This window comes from Eleutherodactylus coqui, chromosome 1, assembly GCF_035609145.1.
Source record: "Eleutherodactylus coqui strain aEleCoq1 chromosome 1, aEleCoq1.hap1, whole genome shotgun sequence".
NCBI lineage: Eukaryota > Metazoa > Chordata > Amphibia > Anura > Eleutherodactylidae > Eleutherodactylus > Eleutherodactylus coqui.
The window spans coordinates 485699115-485715457 of record NC_089837.1 but is presented as its reverse complement, the minus strand read 5'-3'; the positions used below and the strand labels follow the sequence as shown (position 1 = coordinate 485715457).

General features: G+C 42.3%; 1 protein-coding gene across 1 annotated transcript in view; it reads right to left on the bottom strand.

Moving 5' to 3' along the window:
• Positions 1 to 3322: 3322 nt before the first annotated feature.
• Positions 3323 to 16343, bottom strand: part of HTR2A (5-hydroxytryptamine receptor 2A) — a 66667-nt gene continuing 53646 nt past the window's right edge. The window contains exon 3 of the mRNA XM_066594067.1: positions 3323 to 4476. Within this exon, the coding sequence (XP_066450164.1) occupies positions 3695 to 4476 (782 nt within the window). The 3' untranslated portion in view covers positions 3323 to 3694. The remainder of the gene's footprint in view (positions 4477 to 16343) is intronic.

Genomic DNA, 16343 nt, shown 5'->3' with positions numbered 1-16343 from the left:
CAAATACACCGAATGTGAAGTGTCCTTACACGGGTCACCGTACAATACTCAGAAGTAGGAAATACTGCATTTTAGACACTCACCTGAGCTAAAAGACACGTGCATCAATAAATTTCTCGATTGCTCCCAACAGCTAGCAGCAGAACTGTGAATGATGCTTTATGCTTTAATGAAAGCTGTAATTTGTATTAACAGATTGGCATAAGATGTCTAATGTATTTAAACTGTTTATGTAGATTGTAGCAATATAAACTGTCAAATGGTATTTGAAGATGAACTAGGACTTTAAATAGGCCATACACTGTAAGAAATATACCAATATGAATATTTATATCATCAGCGAAACCTTTGAAGGATTGTAGAGTCAGGGCAGGGTAGGACAGGTTCCCTTCAGATTACAAGCATCTGTGTCAATTCTGACTTAATGGACATATGTCTCCAGTAATTGGTGCCTCAAAGTGGTAGGTTCAGAAGAAGTGAGCTTTGCAACCTCTCTCAAACTCCTAAGAAACAGAAAGTCATCTCAGTCATTCGGCAAAGCCATGCTGGGTATTATGAGTGGCATGATATGACAGAGGACTTCATATTTCTAAGCAAATGTTGAGGGACTGGACTCACTTCTTCTGGCTTCCTTATCATCACATTTGGTACCACTGATTGGCTACAATGTAAATGATCTGATCCTGGTAGCAGGTTACCTTTAAAATGAGAAAGAATCCACAGAGCAGGTAAATAGGAGGTATACATGTTTGACATCCAAATCTCTTGTTTTATAACCACTATGATTGATCTCCATCCAAAGTAGTCAATTCTTATTTTAGCTGCTTGATATTTGCTAACTACTCAAAACCTGAAAATGCAGGTCAGACTGCAAAAAAAACACCCAAATTCTCCCATCTCACTGTAACACTATCATGGGTCCACGCTAGAGTTCAGCGAACGTACTCTGCCGAGCTTGATGTTCGTTCGAGTATTAGCATACTTGATAGAGACCCTTCCCCAGTTTTGGCCCCTCCCCGCTGCGCATGTCAATGGTAGTTTGTGGCTGGCTTGGGGGAGGGGGGGGGGGGAGAAGAGAGAGAGAACAAAGAAGAAAAAGCCCGGCAACCGTCGGGTCCCATACAAAAATGCTCAAGTCTCCCATTGAAGTCAATGGGGTTCGTTACTCGAATAGAGCTCTCGTATTTTACGAAGAGCTCGACTCGAATAACGAGGACCCGAGCATTTGGGTACTCGCTCATCTCTAGTCCACGCAACTGATACATGGTAAAATATTTGAGAATTGTTTTTCTTCACACTGGAGAGTTGGTGGTAACTTGTGGTTTTGTTTCCCTGATTACATGCTAGGTCTTCTGGATAATATACTTTAGGAGGTTGTCCCAGTTTAAAAAAAAGCACTCTCATATGTCACATTAGGGAAATTTTGAGAAGGGCATTTTTGGTAAAGGATCCTCATCTCTAGCTCAAGGGGGCATGTCCTATTCTGCATTATACAGGCAACCCATTAGTGCACTGTATAATGCTTCAGTTCCATTGTGGTGGGGTAGTAGTGAAATTGGACACGTAGCCAGTTTTCCCCAAAAACTACAACAGAAAAAAAAAATATATATATATACAAATTTGGTATTGCCACAGCCGCACTGACCCTCAGAATAAGGATTTGTCTAAAAAAATTTTGTGTTACGGAAAAAAAATATTAAATCGAAAATCTGCAAGAAAAATGAAATGTTCAAATGTATCCTCCACTTTGCTTTAGTTCCTGTGAAACATTTAAAGTGGTTCTTCCACAATATCAAATTGAGACCCCACCGATCTCAAGAACCGGACTCCCGTGTCTCACGTCCTCCTCACTGCAGGGTTACTACACCCCCCACAATGATCCAGAGACTGAATGGAGCGCTATTAGAAAATGAATTTTTGATATTTTCATCAAAATTTGAAAAATTGCCCCTATTACATTTCTTCTAACGTCCAAAATAAGTAAAACAAAGCTTTCATAATGGTATCAACGTACAGCTCAAGTATGGTAAATATCAGCTATTTTCTGTGCCATTATCTCTCTTACATGCAGAAAAATTCATTTTGAGAATTGGAAATCTTTCAAAATTTTCTGTAAATTTAGGATTTTTTTTTTTAACAAATAAAATACAAAACGTATATTGACCAAATTTCACCACTAACTCACAGTACAATGTGTCATAAAAAAACAAACATTCCAAAGTTTTTTATCACATAAAGTGACACATGTAAGATTTGAAAAGTAGGGGAAGGGGTTAACCTGCATGTAGTCAGGCCTCATGTCCATGGGGAAAATCAGGCCCGCTACGGATTCTCCATGGAGAATCCGTAGCGGGTCCCTCCTGCCCCGCGGACATGAGGGCTGAAAATAAGAATAAACTTACCCGCAGTGGACTGGGCAGATCTTCTCTTCTTTGCGGCCGGATGTTCTTTCTTCGGCCGGCGGATGTGCTCGGCACGCCAGCAGCGTGCCGCGCGCATGCGCCGGACACATCCGCCGGGCCGAAGAAAGAAGATCCGGCTGGGAAGAAGAGAAGATCTGCCCGGTCCGCTGCGGGTAAGTTATTCTTATTTTAGGTCTCCCACGGATCCGGATGGCTTCCATAGGCTTCAATAGAAGCCTGCGAGAGCCGTCCCCGCGGGAGACCCGCACCTAATTGGAGCATGTCCATTTTTTTTTCATGCTCCATTTTTTTAAAAAAAATCACTTTTATTGACCATCCGCGGGTATTTATCTACCCGCGGGTGGTCAATGCATCCCTATGGGGTGCGGATCCGCGGGCGGGAGAAGAGTTAAAATCCGCTGCGGATTTTAATTCTTCTTTTCCCCATAGACATGAGGCCTCAGGGAGCACATCACTAGTGACCGTTGGTAAAATTGGTGCCTTGCGTTATGACCTTGCAAAACAAAGCGCTAAGGAGGAATGTTTCCCTTTTTAATATTCGGATTTACTGCAATCACATGGACATTTTCAGGCTTTGAGTAGAATTCGTATGCTTTTGAAGGGTTACGTAGCAAACCGGTACAATGCTTAACATTCAAGTTCAAATTTTCTTTTCTTCTCTTGTACCAATTTTGAGTTACATTATGTATTCTTCTACATTCATGTCTAAAACTAATCTCCAAGGTCAAACAGCGGGTAATTGAAAGCAGCTACAGTAGTCATATGCATAAAAGACATGGAATAACTCAACATAGGTACAATAACCATAAAGAAAAGAATGTATAAAGCTATGATGTCGTTTTAATCGGTGAATGTTGGTAAAAGCGGAACAACAGTAGATCTGAAGAGTTTCACTTTGCAAAGTATTAGTTGAAATCCTCTTAGATGTAGACCGACCCATGCTAGAACGTAGACCATTAAAGTGCTCAATCGTAGATAGAGGGAGTTGTTTGAGGTACAGTAAGACGCATGAGGCGTGCCTCATATAAAATCTTTTGTTACTCTTTACTCTTCAATTTCTATTTTCTTCAAAGAGTGAAAAATAAATATTTATGTAATATCGGATATTTCTACGTTGTCCGTATAGAAAATCCCACCCTGGTTTCCGTTATAAAATCTTTAGGAAGGTCTTTGTTTCCCATATTTAACCCTTTTATCACCATCACTTGTGAATCACCGGCTCCATGTGCAGTCAGTATACAACACATTGACATTTTGTAACATGACCACATTCACAAACAACTAACATTTTCATTAACGGATGGTTTATCTAAGGGGTGCAACCCTATAGTCACCAAAGAATAGTCATTGGTTTTCGTTTTGGCTTCTTTTTTCATGTTCTTCATTTGTTCTAGCTGCAGTTGACTTGAGTTGTACGCCAGTGCTGGAATGGTGTTCACTAAAATTAATTGTAAAGGCTTCTTTTCTTCCCTGTACCGACACTGAATGTAGCGCGAGAACGCACGGCGGTAGGTTTGGTTGAAAAGTGTGTATACAAGTGGATTAACTGCCGATGAGAGGTAACCAATCCACACAAATACTTTCAGCAGTTCTCCCATAATATGCTCATTGCATAGTTCCTTGCAGAATACGGCCATCACATTAGTGATGAAAAACGGACACCACATAATCACAAAAAGGAAAAAGACAATCCCCAGGACCTTGGAGGCTTTCTGCTCGTTGCTGATGGACTGCATAGTTTTTCTCCCATACGGAGCAAATTCTTTTTGCAAAGAACGCTGGAATAGTTTCTCTGATGAAATAGATGTTTGCGGGAGGAAACTGAACAAAGCGAGCTTGCTCTTCGCCCCCAGGTTATTAAAACACAGGTCAGCTTCTTTCTGGAGTGATCTTATGGTTAAAAAGTATGTGACCAGCATTATGAGTAGAGGAATGAAAAAAGCTACAAAGGAACCAAAAATGATGAAATACTCGTCGGATAAAGAGCAGTTTTCTTGGTTGAACACTTTGCTGTCATCTTGTAGTCCAAACACAGGCACTGGCATGGAGATACCTTAACAAAAAAAATAAGAAAAGTATCAAATATGTGTCAAAAATGGTCTGTAGATGGAATATCAGGCTTAAAGGGGTTTTCCAGGGAGAATACTACTGATGACCTATCCTCAGGATAGGTCATCAATAGTTGATCGCCTAGGGTCTGTTGCTCGGAACCCTGACCGATCAGCATTGAAATCAACACAAGCTGTGGCTGCAGTTAAAAGCGCTGGCCACTACACAGAGCTTGGCACGGAGACTTCCGCTGCTTCAGCTTCGACCTCTGTGTATTTGCGGCGCTAATAGCATGCTCCCGCACCAAAGCGACGGATCCCAGCCGATCAACTATTGATGACCTATGCTAAGGATAGGTCATCGATAGTATTCTCCCTGGAAAACCTCTTTAAACTGCATCACAGCTGAATCGTGTACCTAAAAAGACTGTAACTGACCCAACCTCATGCAGTATGATTCCAAGTTTAGGTCCCCTGTACATATTCGCCCCTTAACATACATTATGGTAGATTAATATGATTCATATTGATTATTGTTTTCTTATTTAAATGCAAAGAATAACACAATTACAGATACATTCTGAGGGTGCATTCACACAAACGTATATCGGCTTGGTTTTCACGCCGAGCCGATATACGTTGTCTCTCTCTGCAGGGGGGGGGGGGGGGATAGAAGAGCCAGGAGCAGGAACTGAGCTCCCGCCCCCTCTCTGCCTCCTCTCCGCCCCTCTGCACTATTTGCAATGAGAGGAGGTGGGACGGGGGTGGGGCTAAGGTCCTAGAATTAGCCCCACCCCCATCCCACCTCTCACCATTGCAAATAGTGCAGAGGGGCGGAGAGGGGGCGGGAGCTCAGTTCCTGCTCCTGGCTCTTCCATCCTCCCCCCCCCCTGCACACGAGGACGACGTATATCGGCTCGGCGTGAAAACCGAGCCGATATACGTTCGTGTGAATTCACCCTGAACTTTAAAATACAATGTTTCACTGGATCTCATTAAAAACTTCACATTTATTTAAATAGACACTAATTGTTCATCAAACAGCCTTTTATGTGTATCACAATAATATAATTGCATGACTTTTTTTGTTGTTGTTGTTCTACCACTGAAAATCAAGTTTGAAGCAGCTTCCATTAGGGGTCTCCCTTTCCAGCACCTTTGCAATCCACTACCTGTCATTAGGCATTTAGCTTCTCTAGTAACAGGGATGTTAAGACAATGCTAGTTAAAACATACAACAGGAAACAACCCTACAATACGCAAAATCGGTATATACCCTGTTGTGTTTTGTTCTATCATGTTACATTATTGCTATGTTAATAAAGTGTTAAAAATTTCAATAACTCTGTTCTACAACCAAATGTTTAAAACCTATCCCCCTGCGAGGGGTAAATGCGGCAGAGTGTTGCCAACACTACATTTATAATTCAATAAAAACCGTTGAAACATAAAACATACAACAGAGGGGCGGGCACTCAGATGTTGCCTTGCAGCTTATTGGAGCAGAACTATGCAAGGCAACATGTGAAGTGCAGCAGAGGAAGTCCCAGACAGTACAGCAACGGCAGAATGATTGCTCAGGACACCCATCATCTGTAAGTGGACTGCAGGCTCCCAGAAAATGTATCTGGAAAACCGAAATGAAAGAGCTCAAACTGGGTGCAAACAGCATTAAAACCACAGCCAATGAGTATCTGGGCTGCTTATGATTTTTTGGGGGAAATTCAATTTGTTAAATAAATTGTCAAAAAAAATGCTTTGTCTTCAATGTTTTTGATATACCACCTTATATAGGTCCAGGTTGTCACATTGCCATTGGTCAGCTACCCTGCTATCGCCTTACCACTGCAGTAATCTGCATGTCAGTTTCTATTTCACAATCCGGAGAAAAGTCTACACATCTCAGCTCCTTGATGAACTGAGTCTTGCGTTCAGGGAAATGCATGGAGCATAACAGCTGAGGTTTACTGAGAAAACACAAGGTCACTAAGGGAAAGGTACACTTTTCAGATCAACAACCTTGCTTTCCACTACAGGGAATTAAGAGTTGACATCAAAACTGACATTTTTCCATCTTTCTTTTTTTTCAACCATAATAAATTTGAAACATAACCAAAGTCAATAAAACAATAGATTAAAAAAAATAATACAGCAAATAATAGTTTGTTTACTCATTTGTCATCTTACACAAGAAAAACCTGAGTACATCAGAGATGTACAAACCCTTTCCAATCCACTGTCTAACGTCTAAAGACATTCTGATTGAAGGCTGTACAGCTCCGACGTCCGGCAGGGTATTCTTACTGTTGTTAACTGGCCGCTCTGTTGTCAGGGGCCTCTCCAGCATGTCACATACTGCAGTACTGACTCTAGCCAGCAGATGGCACCATTGTATAATGGCAGAAAGAGAAAGCCCCCTAAGAAACACTGAATCCAAAATTGGATTGCAAAGGGTTAACTGACACAAGGACACTTTAAAGAGAATATTCACATATGTACTTTTTAGACAAATTATGTTGTGCTGATTTCTTAACACATCTTTATAGCTGTGTGAGATCTGATAAATTGCTCCAAATCCCCACATACACATTATAACATTGTTAGCTAGAAACAAGATGACAGGCTTCACCTATAGCAGTTACCTTTCCCTGGTGCTAATGGTTTCTTCCAGTATTCACAAACCCCTAGGACTTAAAGTAAGGCTGAAATATGCAACAACCAGACAGTCAAATGAGTAATAATATAAATCAGGTATCAACACTAATGTAAGTCTAGGAACTCACCAATAGATGACAGGAACAGCATGGTAATCAGATTATGGCACAAACAGAAGATGGTAGTCAAATAATGGAGCAGACAGATGAGGGTGATGTTTTCAGATAATGAAGCAGATGGATAATGGAGAATAGATAATAGCAAATTGACAATAACTAATCCTAACTCTAGCTTTTTTTTAAGTCCTCCCCTAATCTACCCCTGATGTTGACCCTAATAACAGGCACCACTGTCCCTGGGTATCCCTAGATATTTCTCTAATAGAAACCCTATAAACCATATCTGGAACACTACCCTGGCAAACAATGATATAATCCAAAAAGAGAAATATATGGGCCAGCACTATAGCCTCAACTTTCAATAAGTGAACCTATTATATGGATTTCAGTGTAGTTCTTAACATGTGTAGTAGTGTTCAAGTGCTGTAGATACGAGCAGAAGATTCAGCACAGCACTCATCATATCTTCTTAGTGAATTCCATGGTCCATCCAGGTGACACATGTATGACACAAAACAGCTGTCTAACAGATCATGGAAGAAGCCTGCTATAGCCCGACTTATCTGGAAGTGGTTTTAAAGGGGTTATCCAGGGACACAGTAGTCAGTAAAACCTCACTCAGATTGCAGTATTAAAATAACAGAATACATACTCACCCTTCTCCGTTCCTCTGCTACTGCCATCTCACCAGCTCTCCGACCCTCACTGGTCTTTACTACCGGGTGTAGGGAGCCAGCAGTGATGTCCATGACCAAAGGGCCACGTGACCGCTGCAGCCAATCACTGGTTCCCTACAGCCGGTAAATAGTTGCAGCACTTCAGTCACCCAGTGTCAGGTCATCTTCACTATCCTCCTAAAAGTGAAGTTTAGCAGGGACTGGAGAGCCGACAAGATGGCAGCAGTGGAGGAACGGAGAAGGGTGAGTATTCATTGTGTCATTTTAATACTGCGAGCTGAGTGAGGTTTTATAGAATACTATGACCTCAGATAACCCCTTTAAGTTGTATCTGTCATACTAATAAAAGCGCTAAGAAGGCATGGTGAGTGATGTTTTTTTTTTCTTATATGAACCTCACAAACAATGAGAGGGCACTAAGCCCCAGGGACAAGAAAACTAAACTGAGGAGAGCTGAAGTAAGAGCAAGGCATAGGAAGATGCAAAGAAAGAGCAAACAACAACCTACAAAACCGAGAAGCAAGGAATGGACTATAATATATTATATATAAATAACCACAAGAACAAAACTACACTGACAAAAACCAAAACTAGAATTGGAACTGGCACAAAATGGAAATTCTGAAAATGTTAAAATGTAGGAGGTATGGCTACGTAACATCAACCCGTACCTTTTAGCTGCCACTCTGGACCCTCTACATCAGTGTTCCCCAACTCCAGTCCTCAGGGTCCGCCAACAGGTCATGTTTTCAGGATATCCTCAGTGTTGCACAGGTGATGTAATTATCATCAGTGCCTCAGACATTGCCACAGGTGTTTTTACCATAGGATATCCTGAAAACATGACCTGTTGGTCCCTGAGGACTGGAGTTGGGGACCCCTGCTCTACATCCTGTGCCGTCACCGATTTGCCGCTGTGATCATCTCTCTCCCTAGCAGTCCCTCCCGTTCAGAGTGTAAAGATTGCAGTTGAAGCTTGGGACTTCAGCCTGGAAAAGTCGTTCATTCATATGTTTTTCAGCAGCTACTAGAGATGAGCGAGCGTGCTCGTTTAGGACAATTATTCGATCAAGCATCGCTTTTTTCGAGTAACTGCCTACTCGGCCAAAAAGATTCTCAGGGCGCCGGGGGATGGCAGGGTGGAGCAGGGGGATATCAGGGGGGAACAGGGGGGAGCTCTCTCTCCCCCCCCCCCCCCCACTCCCCACTGCAACCCCCCGCTCACCCCCCGGCGCTCCCCGAATCTTTTCGCCTGATTAGGCAGTTACTCGAAAAAAGCGATGCTCGATCAAGTAATTGGTCTAAACCAGCACGTTCGCTCATCTCTAGCAGCTAGAGTTGCGATTTTTTTTTTTTGCACAGCTAGCAGCTGCATGAATTCCATGCTCATGTGAACGAACCCTAACTGTGTTTTTTATGCAATCTCATAACATATTGAAGCAGAAGTTCACAAAGAAGAGAAGGGGACCATATCAAGGACCAAACATGACCCAGCAGTATAGACCCTGGTTTTGTAGCCCAGGGCAGGGATTCTGGTTCCCCGCTGTTTTCGTGACCATTCTGCCAGTTCCCCACATGTTGGGTTGTTGCCACTTAATAGTCAAGAGGATTGGACTAACTATGGATGGTCTTCTCCAATTCAATTATGGCACTATCTTGGCATTATTGATTTCAAAGAAATGGCATTCCAGCAGAATGCCAAATTTGACAAGTTCTTCCCCCTTTTTCACAAGTTTCTGAGAAGAGATATGTCTTTCAATCACATGCGATTTACTAAAGATCTCTACCGTGTTTGCAACATATAACCTATACACCTCAGCAGCTACACCATATTTCTTGTGCACTATGAGGAATATGGCAGACACCACTAAAATTTCCTACTGGCACACTGCTATTCACATGAGCATATTATATGCCTGCAATATCAATGATTGTCCCAACCTGACCGTAGATCTACTGACACCAAATCACAGCATCATAAGTGCCCATAATACTGACAACTGCTTCGGCTTTACCGTGTATCTACTGACCCAAACTCTCAATATCATAGGTATCTAAGTGCACCTGTAATATGCCAGTGTGAAATTGGCTTTATGCAATGAAAATATGCCCCAATCACAAAGATAGCACATCAGCTTATCCTGCCGTCCCATAGAAAGGCACAGATAACATTGGGGGAGATTTACTAATACTGGCATATAGTACAATCCTTATACAGATATGCAAGGTGGTAAAAACTACAGTCAGCTGACTTGTGCTTTTTCATCGTTCATATGGAAGCCTGCTTATCAGATCTTACATATTGTATAGATGGATATATCACCTTGTTGGAATTGTAAGGCTGGGTTCACACAGGGCGGATTTGCCGCGGAAATTCCGTGCGGAATTTCACCGCAGCAAATCCGCATGCGGCCGCTAATCCCGGGATTAGCCAGCCAGGTGGACGAGATTTCTCAGAAATCTCGTCCACACGGGACGGCAAATCCACTGCAGCTAAGCCTGCAGAAGCTGCTGCTGCGACGCGGATTTGCCGACCGCAGCATGTCTATTTTTTTTTTCTATGGTAGCGCCAGCCGCAGTGGAAGAGCAAGCGGCCGGGCCACTTCAAAGCTGCGGCGGTTCTCCCGGCGGAAATGTTGTGGTTTTTCGCTGCGGCCAAACCGCGACATTTCTGTCGGGAATCCGCCCTGTGTGACTGTGGCCTAAAGCTGAACAAGGATAAGGCTGCATTCATATTTGTCATAATTTCTATTTAGAAGTGAAGCCATGATGCTGTGAGAAATCTATTATACAATGGATGCAAAGGTGACTAACAGACCCCATTGAGACCCATAAGCATTTACAACTGTTCTTGCAGTTTAAAGTGATGGAAATCCTGGTGGAGCCCCCAATGAAGTAATTTAAAGGTAACCTGAACAGAACCTAGCTGCAATAAAGACAGAGTAAATAAAAAGTTCCAGCACTCCAGGGGTTTCGTAAGAACAATACACTAATATAGTTATAAATGAGGGCAGATAAATTCTCACTTATGCTCTGAAGGGCTCCAAAGAGGGAGAACCCCCCCTAAATTCCAGGTGTGCCTTGAACTGACCAGCGGTAGGGAAATGAAGTACAGGGCCACGATCCTAGGCTAACACTATTTTATTACTAAATACACACAGAGATACATCAAACAGGTATGCATTTTCGGAGATTCTATATCTCCTATGCTTGATATCTCCTATATCAAGCATCACAGCCAAGGTTCGGACTTCCCATTTCCCTATGTTTTTCTGATGTGTTCATTTGAATCAAAGGCCAAATACTACTTGAGGGCTTAGTCACACGGGCGCATCCGGGTGCCGATGTGCCTGTCTTCCTGCACGAAGAAGACGGATGCACCTGCCGGTACGGACGATTCTCCGCAGCGCCGGAAGAAAGAACACATGACCGGCAATGAAGCCGGTGATGTGTTCTTTCTGCCAGCGGTGCGGAGAATCGTCTGTACCTGCAGGTGCGGCCGTCTTCTTTGTGCCCGGATGCGCCCGTGTGACTAAGCCCTGAATGTGAAAGCAGTCATAAAACATTTATAAAACTTTTATTTACATTTTGTTTTAACCTCTTCCCACCACGGCTAAAAAAAAAAAATCACTGGGGCAGTGGGAACTTACTATTCAAAAATGCCCTTCACAGAGAAGCACCCTTGAAACCTAACTTTTAAATAAACCTACGGGCCATATAAAAGACTAGCTGATATACCCGGCTTCGCCCGAGTTAATTTGGTACTGGTGTTTATCTGGTGTTCACACGGAAATCTTATGAAGTCATGGTTACTTTAGAGATACCAGAAAAACATATGTTCACCATTTTGCATAGTTCTCTGTGTTACCCAGAAAACACCACGTGGAGGTAACCATGCGACGTTTCCTTTATATAAAATGACATCAGGAAGTGAGAGAATTAGATTCCATACGTAAAATGTGGACGCTATTTCTTTTGCGCTTAGAATTAAACAATCGAGGTGGGACCCATTAGCTTTTCCTATTTATGACATAATCAATGCTCGTGCCAAATTTCATGTTTCTATGACACCGGAAAGTGAGAAAATTACATTCCGTATGTAAAATTTGGACGCTAATTCTTTTGCGCTAGAATTGAATATTCGAGTTGGGACCCATTAGCTTTTCCTATTTATGACATAATCAATGCTCGTGCCAAATTTCACGTTTCTATGAGACCGGAAAGTGAGAAAATTACATTCCGTACGTAAAATTTGGACGCTGATTCTTTTGCGCATAGAATTGAATAATCGAGTTGGGACCTATTAACTTTTCCTATTTATGACATAATCAATGCCCGTGCCAAATTTCACGTTTCTATGTGAGAAAATTACATTCCGTACGTAAAATTTGGACGCTAATTCTTTTGTGCATAGAATTGAATAATCGAGTTGGGACCCATTAGCTTTCCCTATTTATAACATAATTAATGCCCGTGCCAAATTTCACGTTTCTGTGTGAGAAAATTACATTCCGTACGTAAAATTTGGACGCTAATTCTTTTGCGCATAGAATTGAATAATCGAGTTGGGACCCGTTAGTTTTTCCTATTTATGACATATTCAATGCCTGTGCCAAATTTTAAGTTTCTATGTGAGAAAATTACATTCCGTACGTAAAATTTGGACGCTAATTCTTTTGCGCATACAAAATTGAATAATCAAGTTAGGACCCATAAGCTTTTCCTATTTATGACATAATCAATGCTTGTGCCAAATTTCACGTTTCTATGACACTGGAAAGTGAAAGAATTAGATTCCGTACGTAAAATTTGGACGCTAATTCTTTTGCGCATAGAATTGAATAATCAAGTTGGGACCTATTAACATTTCCTATTTATGACATATCCAATGCCCGTGCCAAGTTTTAAGTTTCTATGACATTGGGAAGTGAGAGATTTAGTTTATGTACGTTAAATTTCGACGCCAATTCTTTTGTGCTAGAATTGAATAATCGAGTTGGAACCCATTAACTTTTTCTATTTTGGAGATAATCTATGCTCGTGCCAAAATTCATGTTTCTACGATATCGGGAAGTTGGAGAACTTTTGGCGAGTCAGTCAGTCAGTGAGTCAGTCAGTGAGTCAGTGAGTCAGTGAGTCAGTGAGTCAGTGAGTCAGTGAGTCAGTCAGTGAGTCAGTCAGTCAGTCAGTGAGTCAGTCAGTCAGTCAGTGAGTCAGTCAGTCAGTCAGTGAGTCAGTGAGGGCTTTCAGCTTTATATATATAGATAGACAGGACATACAAACAAACAAAAGGTATCCCCCCAGGTCAGTAACCAGGGTCACTCAAAATAAGTCTCTACAAGTGCCCACTCATTGGGGGAACCAATAATGAATATATAAAGTCAGGCTGTAGGAGTCTCCCAGTAGGATGAACACCCCAGGAGGTAGAGTTATACTCCTAGCTAGAGTGCTCAATATAAAAAGTGCCAAATATATCACCAGGCACTATAAGAGAATGGATAGGTGCATCAATTAGATCAAATCAGTTCTGATTAGAGATGAGCGAGCGTACTCGGATAAGCACTACTCGCTCGAGTAATTGGCTTTATCCGAGTATCGCTGTGCTCGGGGCTAAAGATTCGGGTGCCGGCACGAAGCGGGGAGCTGCAGGGGAGAGCGGGGAGGAACGGAGGTAAGATCTTTCTCTCCTTCTCTCCCGCCCGCTCTCCCCTGCTCCCCGCTGCGACTCACCTGTCAGCCGCAGCGGGGAGCAGGGGAGAGCGGGCGGGAGAGAAGGAGAGAAAGATCTTACCTCCGTTCCTCCCCGCTCTCCCCTGCAGCTCCCCGCTCCGTGCCGGCACCCGAATCTTTAGCCCCGAGCACAGCGATACTCGGATAAAGCCAATTACTCGAGCGAGTAGTGCTTATCCGAGTACGCTCGCTCATCTCTAGTTCTGATGCATCTAGCATGGTAGATCTAAGGGATCTCGATAACCCACATTCTTACGTCCTCTTCCTGCCCATCAACCGAGTGCCTAGTTGAGCCACTAAAAGAAGAATCACCCTATGTTAGGGCAATAAACTGATACCTCCAGACTTCAACAAAGCTAGAAGAAACGGTTCTTTATCTAGGATCTTAACGCGTTTCCCTGAAAATAAGACACTGTCTTATATTAAATTTTGCCTCAAGAGAGGCACAGTGTCTTATTTTGGGGGGGGGGGGGGGTGTCTTATAATACTCACCTAGCAGCCGGCGTTAGGGTCCCTCGTGCTGGTCTCAGTCAATGCTGCAGGCTTCTGTGTCCTCCTGCATGCCGACAGAGCAGTTCTTCCTGGTAGCAGGGTTTAAACACCCTGCCTCCAGCAAGTTAATGCCCTGATTGGTTAATCGAGCACCGCGTCAGCCAATGAGAGCCTGCACTCGATTAACCAATCAGAGCCATTCATTCAATGACATCATTGAATGGCTGTGATTGGTTAATCGAGCGCCGGCTTTCATTGGCTGACGCGGTGCTCGATTATCCAATCAGAGGATCACCTTGCTGGAGGCGGGGTATTCAAGCCCTGCTACCAAGAAGAACTGCTCTGTCGGCATGCAGGAGGACACAAAAGTCTGCAGCAGCGCCGCAACCCAGCGCAAGGGACCCAAATGCTGACTGCTAGGTGAGTATTGTTTTTTTTTTTATTATACGTAGTCTAGCTAGAGCTTATTTTCAGGGGATGGCTTATATTTCAAAAATCAGGGTAGGGCTTATCGGGGAAACATGGTACTAACATGATTCTTAAAATTGAATCTGTTGAGCAACGTAAAGGGTTCGACATGTTTCAATCAGATATCAGACCCATGAGGAACCTTATAGATCTTAAGTGCTAATAATGACCGACCACTAGATCAGATGCACTACAGTTACGTGAGGATCTATTTTAGGGGAACTAGATAAATTAACTACCACTGGTAAGCTGCTTGTATACATAGATCTCACTATGTGATGAGCTCTGCTAAAGTAACCCTAGGCCTAATCACCCAAGGTCACCAAACTAGAGCCCAGAGCTCAGTCCTCCCAAGCCCATGAAGAGCAGTGAATTCAAAATAACAAAGTGGCAGCGAGGACTGCCCTGATGGCGGACAGCCTGTCCTCGCTACCACTTTGTTATTTCGAATATGCTGCTCTTCTTGGGCTTCCTGGTATTGCAACTCTGTGTCATTTCATTAAATGGAGCTGAGTTGCATTGGCGGATACAGCCACTGGATAAAACTGGCACTAATTGGACCGAACAATTGTAAAATAATAACTATGGCGGTAAATGAAGCACCCACTTTCTATCAGTTATATCACTTCACTGTTGATGACATTTGATTTCATGGTTGCTTCCCTGATTTATTATCTGAACATTAATGAGTGATTCCAATAATAGTTGGATATGGGAATTTCTGTCCATGCATTTTCCGAACTTGGTGTATCTTCGCCATGGGTAATATTTATAAATAGATTCTTTTTGTCTATTTTATATCTTCTGATGTGCTGAACTTTACTTTTTGATGGCACACTGCATATTCCTCAGTGTTATCTTCATGCCCAACATCACAAAATAGTCCACAAAAGAGATTTCTCACTCCGTATTTATCTCTCCCAAATCATGTCTTCTTTGCTATCTTTATCAGTTTTTCCTTTCATGCGGCAACACACTAAGGCATGAGTCACGAAGCAGAGAAGGGGGGCTGCGGAAAGCACAAGATTTAGGTCATCTAGAGTAAGTCGCAATGTAAAATCCCATGCAGTGCAGAGCATTAGTGCTTCATGAGTCCTACTTAAACTGTCAATATTGTGTTACATTTCTCCTCCTTCAATATGATGTAAAACGCAACAGGGAATAAAAAGGTATTCTATAATATTAGATAATAGGAGCTTTCTAAAGAGCGGATGTAATACAAAACATGTATAGGTTGGTTCCTTGTCTTACATCTCTGAAGCATAATATTCAGTCTGTCTTGTAAATGTAATAACTAGGCAACTAATTATCTCTTATTATTAGATGTGCATATTGTATATTATATGTAACTATTATTAAGGATTGTCTGTACAAATAAGATACAACCTTAATTGACTATGTCATCTACATAAAACCTCACACATATATATAGTAGTGGAACTTGGAAGTGTGGCAGAAAATTTCTGAAACTTGGATCAAATTATCTCCATGTGAAGGGTATTGAATAATTAAAAACTGGATGAAGTACATGTATTAGTATGCAAATTATGGGGCCCTTTGTTATACAAAATGCTACATTGTCTTAGTTTATAAGTCGTAAAGTATGTTATGTAACAAGGTCCTTTCTTGTCTACAGATTCCGTATGCCAAATCATAGAGTTTAAACTCCATACACCCAAATGTCTGACTTTGAGAGGTCGGATAATTGGCATGTTCGGAATTGGAGCATCA